Raw genomic sequence first — 14,461 nt, 5'->3', positions numbered from 1 at the left:
CCAAAGTTACTCGGAGGTGAAGGTTGCAGTGATGTTGCAAAGGGAATGAGGCGCCGTGCAAGATCCCATAGTGGAAACCCACAAAGTCAGCCTGCACTGGCTTTCCAGAATCGCTTCGGTCCAAGTGTGGTGGTTAAAAATATCTTTTCTTAAAATGAGCTTCTTTCATATGGAAATTTTGGAGACAAATCTAGAAGCTCAGTGTGGGTTTTTTATCGCTCGGGGCAGACGGGAAGTGGCCATGCTTGAACTGCTTTCCTCTCAGCTGCTTTGATATGCCTGCAAGTCACAAGCTGCATGGAGGAGATGCCAGGAAAGTACAGTGAGAGGAAGAATGCTTGTGCTGGATGTCTGTGCTTGCATCCAATGCAACCGAACGCATCCACTGCCAAGAAATTTGAGCAAATCTTTGCCCAGCAAAACTTCTTAACTAACACAGCAAGTTAAAAATGATGGCAGAAGTGAGCAGAACCACATTATTTATAGCGATCATGCTTATGGAAACACTACGGTCCCTGATGATGAGACACGCTAACCCTGTTGATGGGTTGATGTTCTTTTGGGCAAAGTTTCCACAACTGGGACAAGTTTTTGTTTTCTGTTCCACTTGCGGGTGGCTCCGCTCATTTCTGCTCTTCCTCTTCCTCCCCAGTGCCTTGTGCATCCTCTTCCAAACAGAAATGGTGTGTGAAAGCCTCTCTCAAAGCAGACCCATGGCTGCCTGCTAAGGTGGTGTCTTCAAACTCTGTAGTTTGGGTGGGTGGTTTAAGGGGAGATAATCAAGGAAAGATCAAGAATGCCTCAAGCCTAAATACAGCATTTAATCTTAACCTATCCAGTCCTGGGAGGGACAGGGTTTAGGTCCTATGGAGGAACACGAGGCTTGTAAACGATGTGTGTAATCATCTCTACTGAAAGATCCTATCTTTGCAGAGAACTCTGAAATTCACAGGAGCAGTATGAATACTCGGGTTTCAAACCGTATCTAATAAGAAACAGCAGCAGCTAAAGAGAGCTGGTAGCCTGCAGTAAAACACAGGCTTCTTGCAGCTGGAGCCTTGAAAGAGGATTCTCAAGGTTGGCATCCACTCTGGAGCATGCACGGTCAGCACTAAGAGATACAAAAATGTGGTGTCCCAGTGCTTTGCTTGATAGTGTGCAAGCATAGGCACATAGGGTTTGGTTTTTTTCTGCCTCTAAATGAAGTGCATTGTCTCCAAGAGCCCATATTGCAGGAGAGGGGGAAGGGAAAAAGGATGGAAATTGGATTAAGTCACTGGGCTTCAAGCCTAAGCATTTCCTGCCTTTTTTTTTAAATTATATTTTAATACACGAGTCCTGCCTTGCTCATGTGCTGGGCTGTGCAAGTGTGCCCTGGTCCTGCCGGTGTGCAACAGGCACCTTGGCAGCCCCGCGTTTTGCCTGCAGGAGCAAAGCTGAGCTCCCGCTGCAGGGCTGGGACTGAGGAGTTGTCTTGGCATGAGAATGTATACAGTACTTAGGCTGGAGTTGGGTAACGCAGGCAGCGCTCGCTTATCCCGGAGCTGTAGGAGCATTAAATTCATACTTTCTTTACAGCACGGGGTTTCTTTCCATTATCTGGTTTGCTGGAAAATTACCCTGTGAGGAGACTGTTTTAAGACTTCAACACGATACAACTTTCTAACCAAGGAAATGAGGCTGGTTCTAAAAGACCTTGAGTAGCAGAATCACTGTTGGGTAGGAATGTGTGAGCTTATGAATTGTGGGAAAGGAATGTCTGGTGAAATTGTGCAGATCTGCTATGGGTGAGCTGGGCAAGCTGAGCGGTGCTAGTGACCCACCAAATTCTTCCAGCTATCCTGTTGGTGCCCTTCGCCTCGATATTCCAAATATTTCTCTGATTCTTGCCTTTAAACAAGGTTTTAACGTTATCCAATTGGGAATATTAGGAAAGAATAAACTTCTAAAGCCGAAGGTGTGTTCCCAAGAGGATTCCTTACACGTTTTGCTGGTCTGGGATTTCAGGCAGAGACCTGCACCAACACTGATGCATCTATGGTGGTTTTATATTTTTGTAGAGTCCGGCAAGGGAATTTGCAGAATCCCCAGAAAGGAAATCCGCCTTTTCAGCGAGAATGCTCATTTGACAAGCTGCCAGTTCTGAGCTAAGCCTCATTTAATAAAGATTTAGTCTGTGGGGACCTGTCAGTGGAAACTGAATTTGGTGAGAGTGTCTCATTCTTTTCATCGCTGTAGTGCATAGAGGCTTTCAGCCAGCATTATGGAGAAACTAGGGATAAGAACATCCAGTTTAGAGGACCCCTTTACCTCTGGGAACATTTTCTTGCTGTGTAAGATGGAGATTGCTGAGTTGGTAACAGCTAAGGAATAAATGGGTTGTTATTTGGCATCACCCCAATAGGACTCCAGTGTTCACTGCTGATTAGCACGGCTTAGATCTGCATTTGTAGGCAGGAAGAAAAAATCCAACCCAATTGTTAAGCAAATCCTTTCTACTCAGGACTTTCCTTCTCTCTTTGGTTTGTGATGTGAGATGCTCTGATGAATTCCAACACCTGCCCCAGTGTGACTTGTGGAAGCGGAGGTGTGCAGACCTATCTGCGCTATCTATTGTTTAGCCAAAAATAAAACTCAAAGCTCTGGTGAGGATTGTATTGCGTGTTGGTTACTGCACTAAACTGAGTATCAGCAAGGTTGTGTCTTTACAGCCTCTGCACTGGTGACTTCTGTGAATCGGACCAAATATAAAGGCAGAGTTGAAAGTCTTTAATTATGAAATAAGGGGTCAGAATGTTAGTATGGAGGAAGCGATGATGAATCTTTAATCAACCTTGCCTTGTTCTCAGTCATTACCTGCACAAGGGCACTTGAGAAATTAATCTGAATTAACTGGAGGAATAAATTCAAAGCAGATTAGTCAAACCACTTCAAATACACTAAAGTGAATTAAACTACACTGAATTAAGGCCATTCTGGTTAAACTACATTAAAACCCTGTGTGAACTCTCATTTGTAATTAAAGTGGCTTTAGTTCACAGCTCTAATAATACCAATTAACTGTGGAATGGCATTGCATGTGTAGATAGCTTCTCAGCTTTGAGGAAGCGAGCCCGTTTGTTTAACCAACTTGGTTAAGTTGAGCTATCTAGTCATGCTAGGAGGTGTTTCAACCGCAGATCTGTTTTATTGTCTTAAGGTGATTTTTGTTAAAAAAAAGAAAAAAAAAAAAGGTAAAAGAAAGAAATGACATAATCCTTGGTGTTTTCCAGAAAGGAAAGCCAATAGCCAAAAAAGCTCAAGGCAAAGTGTTGGCCTGTATTGTTTGTTCCAGTGTGGACTTGCCCTATATATATATGATCTACTGCACTCCCTTAACAGAGTGCTTTGTCTGGGAGGTGTCTGTGTAAGGAGATGAGACGGTGGAACCTGTCCTGTGTTTCCATGGTGCTCTTCCCCGCTGCCGAGGGATCCCTCACAAGGAGAACACATCTTGGGACCGTGGGAAAAGCCTCTTCCCGAGCACGTTTCCTGCCCAGCCTCGCTCCTCTGCTGTGCTGAGCACAGGAATTGGCTTGGGAAGGCCTGTCCCCGCGGGCAGAGGAGATAGGGATGGTTTAGTGCTGAGATCAGCAGTGGCTTCCACATCCTCCCCCCACGTTGCGTTTGCCAATACGCCGTTGGCTGCGTTCCCTACCAAAGCCTGCATCCTTCTGTAGGGGCTGCGGGATGAATGACATCCTGAGACACTTTAAGTATCTCAACAAACACCACATACAGCATTTTTCAGAAATGAAAATCAAGTCTCTGAGCACACAGCGTGTTCAGAACAAGTCGATGAGGGGGTCAGAGTGTGTTCCTCGTGTTGCCAGCATTATAAAAAAAAAAAACCAGTTTAGTAGGACATAGTTACTTATCATCTATTAGTACATAAGCTTCTTAGAGATGTCTTGAAGTCTGCAAAAAAATGGTGTAGGAAGTAGTGTAGGCATGACACTATCCCACAGCAGTTTCTTTTCTTGCTAAGAAGACTTCCGTCCTTCATGGAATAAATAGACATGAGTGCTCCATTGGCAGCAGCCCAGTTTGCTTCGTTTGTTCTTCTGGGTGAACGTTTTACTCTTCCCACACTCCTTTAACCTCTTCTCTCTGTTTTAGTATCACAATCTCAAGTCACTTCATGGAAATCCAGAAGGAATATTAGTTGCAGATTCAGTGGAAAGCTTTCTTTTGGCAAAAGCTGACTTTAAGGTAAAACTACAAACAGTGCTCAGTCTGGCAATGATTAAGGCAGCTGTGTTGTTGAGATGCTCAAAAGCTGTAGCTATTTTGTCTTGTGAGTTGAAATGATGAAGTTTTATGATGAAATAATCTTCCGTCAATAGTTTTGAAGTTAAAAGGAGAACTGCGTGCTTTTCAGGAACCATCTGAAGGCTTCAGCTTTGCTCTCAATTTCCTTAATGAGGCTTTACTGGACTTTCTAACTAGTAGTGCTATTCAGAAATATCCATCATCTGTTCCATGTGAAGAGCTGCTCACTGCGCCATGCTGTTGCTAGTACAGTTGAGGTCTGAAGAACGTGGTAATTACAAATTGGATAGGTTGAGGTTGGTAAACCTTGTACTTAATAAACACAGGGATTATTTTGAGCCTGGGTATATTCAGAATTAACTTTCTAAACCTGTTCTGCTGCCAGGAATTCTTGTGCCAAGTATCCTCTGTGGCAGAGGGGGGTGGTGGTGTGAGGAGCTGTGGGTCCCTAAGCCAACACTCCTCTCTACGGTCTAGTGATGAACAAACAGCACTTAAGGCAGTGCTAAACCTTGACACTTCAGTGAATGCAACCTGACATTTACCTCCTGTGTTACAAAGCTTGGTGACTTGATTTAGGCTTTCCTTTCCAAGGCAACATACTCAAACATATCTTCTGTATCCTTTTCTTATGTTACGTAGATCACACCTCTTTGTGACTTTGCATGTAAGATGAGGTGGAATATACATCCCCTTAAATGTAGTTTCAGCAGGTAAAATTAGCCTTCCAGGAGCACAGTGATCAGAGATGCGTTCAGGGAACTAATGCTGTGGATCACAGTTTGGAACTTGCAGTCTGAGAGCTGAAACCAGCTGTTGTATGGAAGTTTTTCATGCAGTAGACCAAGTATTGGTTGAATCCATCCACAGTAACAAAAGGCATGGGCTTGGAGACCAAGGGTTGTGCTAACTGAAGGCTGATCTACACATATGTCCTTAGGTGTAACATCACCTATGGGTACCCTTATACCAAGCTAACCAGCCCCCAGTGTTTTGCAGGCAATGTTTTTGCTGTGCCCTGTGTTTCTTATTGTGATGGTGCTCCTCTGTGTGTATGGGGACTTAGATATTTCTTGCCCATTTTTTGGCTCGTTAATCCTATTGAGAGAGTAAATACCATGAATGCCAGCAGTGATGCTGGGGTTCATAAAGGCTGTTAACACTGCAACAGGCTGTACGAGACTGAGTGTATTCAAGTTTCATGGTGTCTTTCCAAGCTAGTGGTGCTGCTCGTGGTTACTTCCCTGCGTGCTGCTATTAACTTTTATTTTGAAAGTGCATCTTACCGCTGTAGCTTCGTCTCCTGCCAGTCTGTCTGGTACCACTTGGATTTACACTCATTTTCAGGGACTGCTCTGTCTCCATTTCTGCCATTAGTGTCAGCACAGTGGTAAAATGTTGCTCCTCGAAGTTGTCTCCATTTTCCCGTACGGGCAGTTCATGCATCATTTGCTGTAAAGGTTCTGATAGCTCAGCAAATGTTCAAAGACGAATTGATGCTCTTTTATGGCAAAAGGCCCAGTGCATAATTTTACATTTACTCGGGATAACGTGGCCTTGGATAACCGAGTCCCAGATTTAGTGTTGCAGCATAGAGTGTCTGAGAGTTTATCTAGCCTCAACCCCCCCTCTTATTTTAAATACAGTCATTTAATCCTGATGAGCAGGCACAGGCATATCTTTGGTTGTGACCAGGCTTTCACTGCCTGCCAGTTTCTGGGTCCTAAACTGACTCATCAGTCAGAAAGATTAATAACTGCTCTGCTGGATGATTTCACTTGTTGTCATGGCACATATCCATTAATGGAAAACAAATATTCTCTGGAAAAATGAAACGCAGATTGTGGTGTAGTGGCCAGCCAAGTCCTTTTGGCCAGATGCATAAATTAAAGCATATATTAAGTGTCGAACTTCAGGTTGCTTGCTGCATGGCAGGCTTTATTTTTTTAATCATTTTAGTATTTGCTTTTTTTTTTTCCTTTTAATGGAGGCTGTTTTCTTTACATCTGGAGCTGCAATGTGAATTTTTTTGGTAAAAAAGAGTTGCTGGGAGGATGTTTTCAGCTGGGTTTGTCTTCCCAATGGTAACGCAGGAAGGCTGAAGGTGTGAAGAAAGAAGTGCAGGCAAGCGGCGCAGGAAAGCTTTGCATTACAGCAGCCTGACGTGTTTAAAAAATAAAGAGTATCCCCAAGGAGCTTTGGTACGCCGAGTGTGTTAGTTAAATTAGTATTGAGTGTTGGTGGATGGCAAGCCTTCAGAAGTGGGAGAACGTGGGGCTCCGAGCGCAGCTTCCCTCTCGAAGGCCCCTTTCTGCTCAGGAGCTCAAACGGCGCGCACACCATCTGGTGCAATCCTGGGAAAGGGGGAGAGGGCTTTTTCCCTTCCACCCCCACTCTGCTCTGTGAAAGATCCCAAAATTCGCTTTCTACAACAGGCCTGGGTTTTGGCTGTTTATTTTGGGAAGGCAGCGCCTGCCATGTCCCCCCATCGCGGTGCGCTGGGTGGGTTTCCGAAGGCTGGGAAAGCAACTCCACGGCGACGTGGAGTCTCTGCGACGCTGCTGTTTGGTTTAAGTGGCGTGAATCTCGATACGTATGGGCCCTACACCCCATACACGCTGACGTTTGCTTGGCTGGAAAGTACATTGTGTGGTTCGTATAGTTTGCCAGGATAACTCCTCGGCTGGGAGTACCTGGGGAGCAGATGTGGGGAAAGACGGGGAAGAAAAGTCTACAAAGAGCAAGTTACTACCAGATCCTGTTAGAAACAGTCGCCAGTTTTGTTGGGAGTTGTATTTTAATCACAGCATTCTTTGTTTTGGTTGTTTTTTTTGTTCAGGAGGAAATTATTGTTTCAATTAGAAGGGAGCATATAAATGTTCTTCAAGGGGTTTCTGCATGGGGAGAAAAAGATACTGATTTAAAAAAAACCAAGCCCTAAACCCTTGTTTCAGGTTTGCTGATACAGATCTATGTCTGCCACCTCAATATTGGAGCAGCAGTAGGTGACTTAGGCCCTTTCCAGATATTGAAGTAATTTCTAATAAGTTAGCATTTGTCACCTCTACCAAGGGTTTATACAGTTTGTGGATAAAATACTTCATTCATTCATGTGGGAAAGTGTGGCTGGATTTGGTGCTAGAATGGAGTTTTTAATTATTTTTTATTTTATTTCACAAAATTGATTTGCATTTTTGGGTCCTGGCCAGGATTGTCTGAATAAAAGTAAATTAGAATGGAGTTAAACATTGCTTCCCTTTTCTCCCAGGAACATCTGATTAGAAACAGGTATAACACAAGAATTCAGCATGTGACGGCTCCAAGCCAGTGTGTCTGTACCATCCGCTCTTGTTGTACCTATATACGTGGATAGTATATGAAGGGGTTTAGCACTTATTCTAGGTCTACCTTGAACAGAAGCATTGCATGGGGATTCATTTTTTAAAAGTCAATCTCATGCATGTATAATAAATTCCACCCCCTTTCAAACCCACTCATGCACTTGGATTTCTAATGAATAAGCCTGCATATTTATTCATGAAGATTAAAGAACCGCACGGATAGAGGCAGCTGGCTGAACTATTTTTTTAATTAAATTTTATTTTTCTTTAAATCTACTGACCCCTGATCAGGAGTAAAGAGGAAACAGCCAAAATGGCTCAGCTTAGGTACAGAACATGGTTTCATTGAGTTGGATGCGGGAACGGGAGAAAGTGGGCTAAAAATCTCCTGTTTGTATTGAAAAAACATATATAAAAACACGCAAACCATCTTGTTTTCAAGGTCTTAGTGCAGAGCCCTCAGACACCCGAACCCCGATTCACGTCCCGCGCTATGGCCGTGCCCTGGTTGGACGTGACGCAGTCTGTGTTTCCCGCAGGCCCTGTTGCTGTTGGGCGGCATCGCGCTCTCCTGCCTTGCTCTGGACCTGCTCTTCCTCCTCTTCTACTCGTTCTGGCTGTGTTGCCGCCATCGGAAGAGCGAAGAACATCTCAATGCTGACTGCTGCTGTACGGCGTGGTGCGTCATCATCGCAACCCTGGTGTGCAGGTACGGACGATGCCTCAAAGGGATCCTCGCTGTTATTAACGCTTGGGGAGGTGTATCCTATGCGTGCGTTTTCACGCTTGATGCACTGTGTCTGTGGGTGGTCGATGTTGGTAGTAATCCCTCTTTCCACTTGGTATATGTATGTTTTGGATATTGGTAATGTATTTTCTTTCTACCACTTGCTGAACTGCCTAATGGTTTGAGCAGTGGGAAAAGGAATAGCTAATGTCCTGCTCTTTGATACTTTGCAAGTGGTAAATCAAGGACACTGTGTCCTCGGAAGCTTATCGCTTAAATAGGATGGATACAGTTGAAATATTTGGTGGGTCTAGATGGAGATTTCTTAGAATCTGGTGTCCAAAAAGAACGACTACGTGGGCGAGTAGATTAGTAAGAAAGAGGCACAGATTGTTCTTTTGGGTTTGGAGGTATTGGTATTTGACTGGAGTGGATGTTCAGATTTTGCAGCCTGTGTAAGACAGTGCTGCATTTCATTATCTGCCTATGTGCCATCTCCAAGGGTTGCTAGTAATGCTGCTGGTGTCAGCAACACTTTGTGTTATGACTGAGCAACAGAAAGCTTTTGGAGGTGAGGTGAAAAGAAGGGCTGCTGAAAAACAAGAAAAAACTAAGTAATTTGTGGGACATGGGCAGAAGTTGTTAAAGGAAATAATTTACATTTTGTTTTCTATTTTCTTACCCACCCTCCATCAACTCAGATGAGGATCCCATTTCCTAGGAAGCTAATGATGGGGCATCTGAAAGCAGAGGCGTATTTGCCAACCTCTGGAAGGAACTATGTACTCAGTTTGCTTTGATTTGGGCAGAATGACTACTCTGAGCTCTATGGATGTGTGCCCTGAGGTTGAGCGCTGCATTTCTTACCAATTTCAAGCATCATCTACACTTCCCCAAGGCTCCAGGCAGTCTTTGTTGTCCCTCAGCAGGTCTTGGAGCAGTCCCCTGTTCAGAAAGGAGATGATGAGACAATTGTATTTTGCGGTATCTCATGGCTCACTTTCTGCATTGACCTGCTGATGGGTGGTGGATCTGGTATGTGATCTTTCTAGAGGCCAGTGTGTTCCTTGAAGGCCAGGCTTAGCTGTTCAAGGGCTAGACGGTGCTTCTAATGCATTTGTGTATTTGCTCTTTCGAGATGTATACTTAAGAGAATAGAAACCCCCTGAAGTACTGGAACAAACACTGCAGAGCAGGCATTATGTTGTGAGTTTAGCGGCTGGGGATGGATTTGCTTGTAGAGGCAGGGGCTCAGTGTTGAGGAGAGCTAGTGCACTAGCAAATGCTGCTGTCTTTGCAGGAAGCTCGTCTGTGCTTTTCCGAATGCAAATAGGTGCCAGGAATGGAAAGGCAAACCAGAAAACAACTTGCGAAGAAGTAATCTCAGCATCAGTCACCTCTCTTTTTAGTGATCTCGAGAGCTTCAGCTGCATCCATTCCAATCCACTGAAAGTGCTGTGGTCCTAACCCTTTCTTACAGAAGCTCTGGCTGATGCTATTTATAGTTGTGCTGCTGCTACAGGCTATTGTTACACAGCATACGTGTCCAAGGCAGCTGCTGCAGAGCATGGTACTTGTGTTTGGTTTTAATTGTAGAAAGGGTGAGAAGGAGGTATTCTGCACATATTCTGCAGCATGTATGAAATAATTTAAAGATGGAAGATCAGCATATGAACTCCAGAAAACTTGATGTGGCTACCAGTCAAGTCTGCAAGCTGGAAAACTGCTTAGGCTTCCTCAAAGTCTGAACCATTGTTTTTCAGCCCTGATGTCCCATTTGTTTTTGCAAATATTAAATGCAGGAGTATCCTTAAAACTAAGATTCTGCCTGAATTTGCAGTGGTATTGGATGAGTATTTGTCTTGACCTTTTTAATTAAGTTTTAAATTTGCACTCTGAAGTTGGCATGCTTGAGCAGGTTGGTACCATTGTGATGAGTGCTGCCCTCTCTCCTGCAGAGCCACGGTTGGTTTTGTGGCCCATCTTGGAGCAGATGGACACAAACGTGCGCTCGAACTGGTGCCTCATGGCACTCTGTGCTCAGCATCTGGCTGGGAATGCAGACACGGCTTCTGGAAAGCAAGGAAGCTAATCAGTGCTAGCAGGAGGTCCCACTTAGATACCCACAGTTAAAGATTAGTCCACTGGATATATCCAGTCCTGGCTGTGCATTACACGTAACAGAGTGCCAGACTGATGCTGTTAGGTTTCAGAGTGAGGGAGAATAGGGCTGTTCTGAATGTCTTTGTCCAGCAGGCTGACCTGGTTTGCACCATTCTCTGCAGGGGAAAGCTTGGGTGGTGGAGCAGCGAGAGGTTCCAAACAGCAGCTGGTCTGTCCGAGTACCATGAAGGGGACTGTTGTCTTCCTCGCTGAGAACTAGTTGACTCTGGTTAAGTCCAGCTGTGTCTAGTAGGTGGTTATCTAGGTAGACTTAATCGCAGAGGGCTGTTTGTGCTGTGAATCCTGCTGAGTGCTATGGGTCCCCATTTCCTAATGACTTGATATTTCCTGCTGAGCCAGCAGAAGGTATAACGGGTTAGCAGGAGCTCTCTGGCAAAATGTCTCTCTAATGAGTCTTCCCAGTCTCTCTAGCCACAAAGCTGCAGGAGTGATTTGCCTAGATTATTCCTTGAATACTTAGTTCATTTCTAGTCCTTTCTCATCATTTCATCCACCAGTTAGATGACCCTGACTCTCCCAGAAGGGAGTTCAGCTCCAAAGGTGAGTAGGAGGCTTCATGAAGAAGGTACCTGCAAAAAAAGGGTACAAATAGATGCTGAAAACTTGCTTTCTTAAGTGCCAGTAATAGCACTTTCCCTTAGTGCGAAAGTGCAAGGTGGTAATTAGGCAGACAAATTAACATTCCTCCTGAGAACGTGAAGTCTAAAAAGGGCTCTCCTTATGAAGTTCCTGTAATTAAAGATGACTCGGTGTAGTTAGATTATTCATTTCTAAGGATGTGATGGGAATGGCTAGTGTTCATCTTTTCAGACTGGTGACTGGATACCCAGAGGGGTTTTCACTGTCTCTGTGTGGGTATTACAACAGGAGGATCTCTCCACCAGAAGACATGTATATGCTCTCTGTGTCAGATTAACACTCTGCTATTCATGTATACCTTGTATAATCCAGAAAACATTTCTTTTGCAGGTCACATTGCAAGATAATTTGGAATTACACTTGATTTTTTCTTTTCTGTGTGGGTTTTTTTGTGGTGTGTTTTTTATTGTTGTTTGTTTGTTTGTTTTGTTGTCATTGTTGTGGTTTTTTGGTGGTTGTTTGTTTGCGTTTTTGGGGTTTTTTTGTTTAATCAAGGGATGTCCGAAGCCCACATGACTCTTGCATAGACACACCAGGAAAGCTATGCTCCAGACTTGAACTTCTTGAGTCTTGCTGAAGAATGATACTGAAGAGCATGTACGCAACCTGCAGTACTTTAAATCCTACTGTTGTACCTGTAGGAATACATAGAAATCATGGCATGCTGCTCTTCTGTCTCATATAATTCTTCAAAGAGCTGGTATAGTGTACTGTCTCTACTGTGTTTCTGTGGGTGTGCACCAGTGACGATAGTGTTAATCTCAGGAGTACAGTGTTTTCTTGACTTAAGTGGGTTTCCAAAACTTACCAAAATGACTGTGTACCCAAGTGGCTTTTTAAATGCAGTATTGAACAGCAGGAACAACTTTTAAAATCATAGCATCATCATGGAATCATAGAATACCGGCTTGGAATGGACCACAAGGATCCATCCTTTCTTGGCAAAAGCACAGCTTAGACAAGCTGGCCCAGCACCCTGTCCAGCTGAATCTTCAAAGTGTCCAATGTTGAGGGATCCACCACTTCCCAGGGGAGATAATTCCAATGGCTGATTGTTCTCATAATGAAAAATTTCCCTCTTGTGTGCAATTGGAATCTCCTCAGGAGTAACTTGTACCCATTACCACTTGTTTTTTTCCATGTAAAAAGGGAGTCTCCATCTTCTCTGTAGCCACACTTTCGATACTGGAACATGGTGCCTGGTCTACCTTCAGCATCCTTTTCTGAAGACAGGAAAGCCCAGTTGTCTCAGCCTTTTCTTGCACGGTGGCTTCCCAGTCCTTTGATCACCTTTGTGACCTTTCTCTGGACCCTTGCCTGTCCACAACTTCTTTGTGAAGCAGGGACCAAACCTGGCCCAAAGAGCTCGGAAGATCAATTTCTTTAAGGTTTTTATTCAAAAAATGTGAGTGAGAAGGAAGGCAGGGGAGAGGTGGGGTTAGCAGAGGGGACGGGAGACTGACAAAGGTGGGTTTGGGAGAAAGAGCTGGGGATGGGACGGTGTGGATTCGGGAGGAGAAAGGTGTGTGTGTGCTGGGGAGTGCGACAGAAGCAAAAATAGCAGCGGTGGAGATGACTTTCCTATGGAAGTGCTGAAAATGCGTTGGAGTATCTTCCAGAGGGTGCTAGGGTGGAAGAAAGCTGTCATTCAGGAGTGCTGTTCTGGTGTCCACACGGTGTGTGACGGAAAGGCAGGCGTCCCCACCGGGGGCTGATTTGTCATCCTGTACTGGGGGGTTTGTGCGAGGAGCCATATGATCTGCCCTGACCTCGAGGACCTTACACTGTTGGGTTAAGATGAGTTGATCTATTTTTACTTTAAAAGAATTTGCTTAAATAGAACGAACCCCTCTGTTTCCCTTTAACCAAATAAAAGATAGTTAAAAACTAGCGCAAATCCTTAAATCTGCTTTAAACAATAGCAACTTATACCAGTGTGTGTGTAGGCAGGGATTTGAAACAACAGTTGGATTTAGACGAAGCCAAATGCAAACAGAAAACTAAACAGCCGTGCTTCTCTGCTCTTCCCCCATGGCAGTTCCCCCGCTTTAGCTCCGCAGGCACAGCGGGTCCGGGCAACTGCCCCCAGCCTGGCTTTTGGGATGGTTTCCTTCCCTCTCCAACATAATAGGAGGGGGAACTTCCACCAAACCATACAGCTTGCTCTGAGGAGGAGGAACAGCTACATAAGTGGCTCTTGCTAGCACAGGGTGTGAATGCGGAGCTGGCTTTTGCTGGGCAGCGATGGAATAATTAATGCTTTATGTGCAGTTTCATTGAATGTGTGATACGCATGTCTAAAGGAATTACTTGAATTAAATGGCTTTTATCCCAATTTCTGTCGCTCTAGTGATTTCTTTGGCTGTGCCTGGAGGGTTAAGGGCAGCTGAAGCCGTGGGTCACGCAGGGCTGGATCGGGAGCCTATGAGCATGACTGCCTTGAATGGGGAAACAAGTTTAAAATCACTTTCCTGTAGTTGCTAGCACTTCATAAAGAGTACCTTTGAGTAAACTGGCTAATGCACCTAGCTGTGCTGCATCTTTAAAGACAAGATGACTGCTGCTACTTCAGAGTGCTGTTTCTGAGCCTTTTCCACCAAAACAGCGCTACTGTGCTGGGAATACTGAGAGCCAAGCAGCAGGGTTTGGGCACTTACCAAGCCTTTGCTGAAAGAATAGGCTTCTAGTAGCTGTAACAGGCTGAATAAAAATTGCTCACCAATTAAAGGGGGCAGATGTACACTTCAGTGTCAAGAATGTTCTGGAATTTATTTGGTGTCTACAGTAGAAACAACTGCTGAAGTTTTCTGCTGCTCAGGAGAGTGAAAGGGTCTGTCTAAAATCGTTTGCTCTGATAAGACAAGGGGAAATTCAAGCCAAAGGTCTGTAATAGCTGCAATGGGATGCTGAGTTGTCTTATCCTGGGCATGGCTCTGGATCTGTAATCTCTCTAGTTCGGAGGGAGGCGTGTGTGTGCCTTTTTTATCCCTTCCACCCCCGTGCATCCTAGGCGTGTGTTATCAAGCTCTGATAATAGCTGCAACCAGGGAGGAATGCAGAGGGCTTTTCTCTAATTCTTAGCATTGTTTGCATTAGGAAAGTGTTTGAGGAATGGTATTAATGAAGAAAGAGACTGATTTTCTGTATTAACACTAAGTATTAGGAGGTACATACCTGCTGCCTCTCTTTCTGTATGTGATGTAGGCTGCCTGCTGTCCCTGGAAGACTCTTCAGCTGAGGCTTTTATGGGCCAAGCTCT

General features: G+C 44.5%; 1 protein-coding gene across 1 annotated transcript in view; it reads left to right on the top strand.

The window, feature by feature from the left end:
- The window catches only part of TTYH3 (tweety family member 3), a gene marked incomplete at both ends in the record, with an annotated part of 72,164 nt that overhangs the window by 30,079 nt on the left and 27,624 nt on the right, over window positions 1-14,461 (top strand). Inside the window, one exon of the mRNA XM_080353822.1 lies at window positions 8,192-8,361. Coding sequence (XP_080209948.1) covers window positions 8,192-8,361 — 170 coding nt within the window. The remainder of the gene's footprint in view (window positions 1-8,191; window positions 8,362-14,461) is intronic.

Source organism: Nesoenas mayeri, assembly GCF_963082525.1.
Source record: "Nesoenas mayeri genome assembly, chromosome: 15".
Taxonomy (NCBI): Eukaryota; Metazoa; Chordata; class Aves; order Columbiformes; family Columbidae; genus Nesoenas; species Nesoenas mayeri.
Note: the sequence above shows the minus strand (reverse complement) of the source record. Positions and strands in the feature narration are given on the sequence as shown.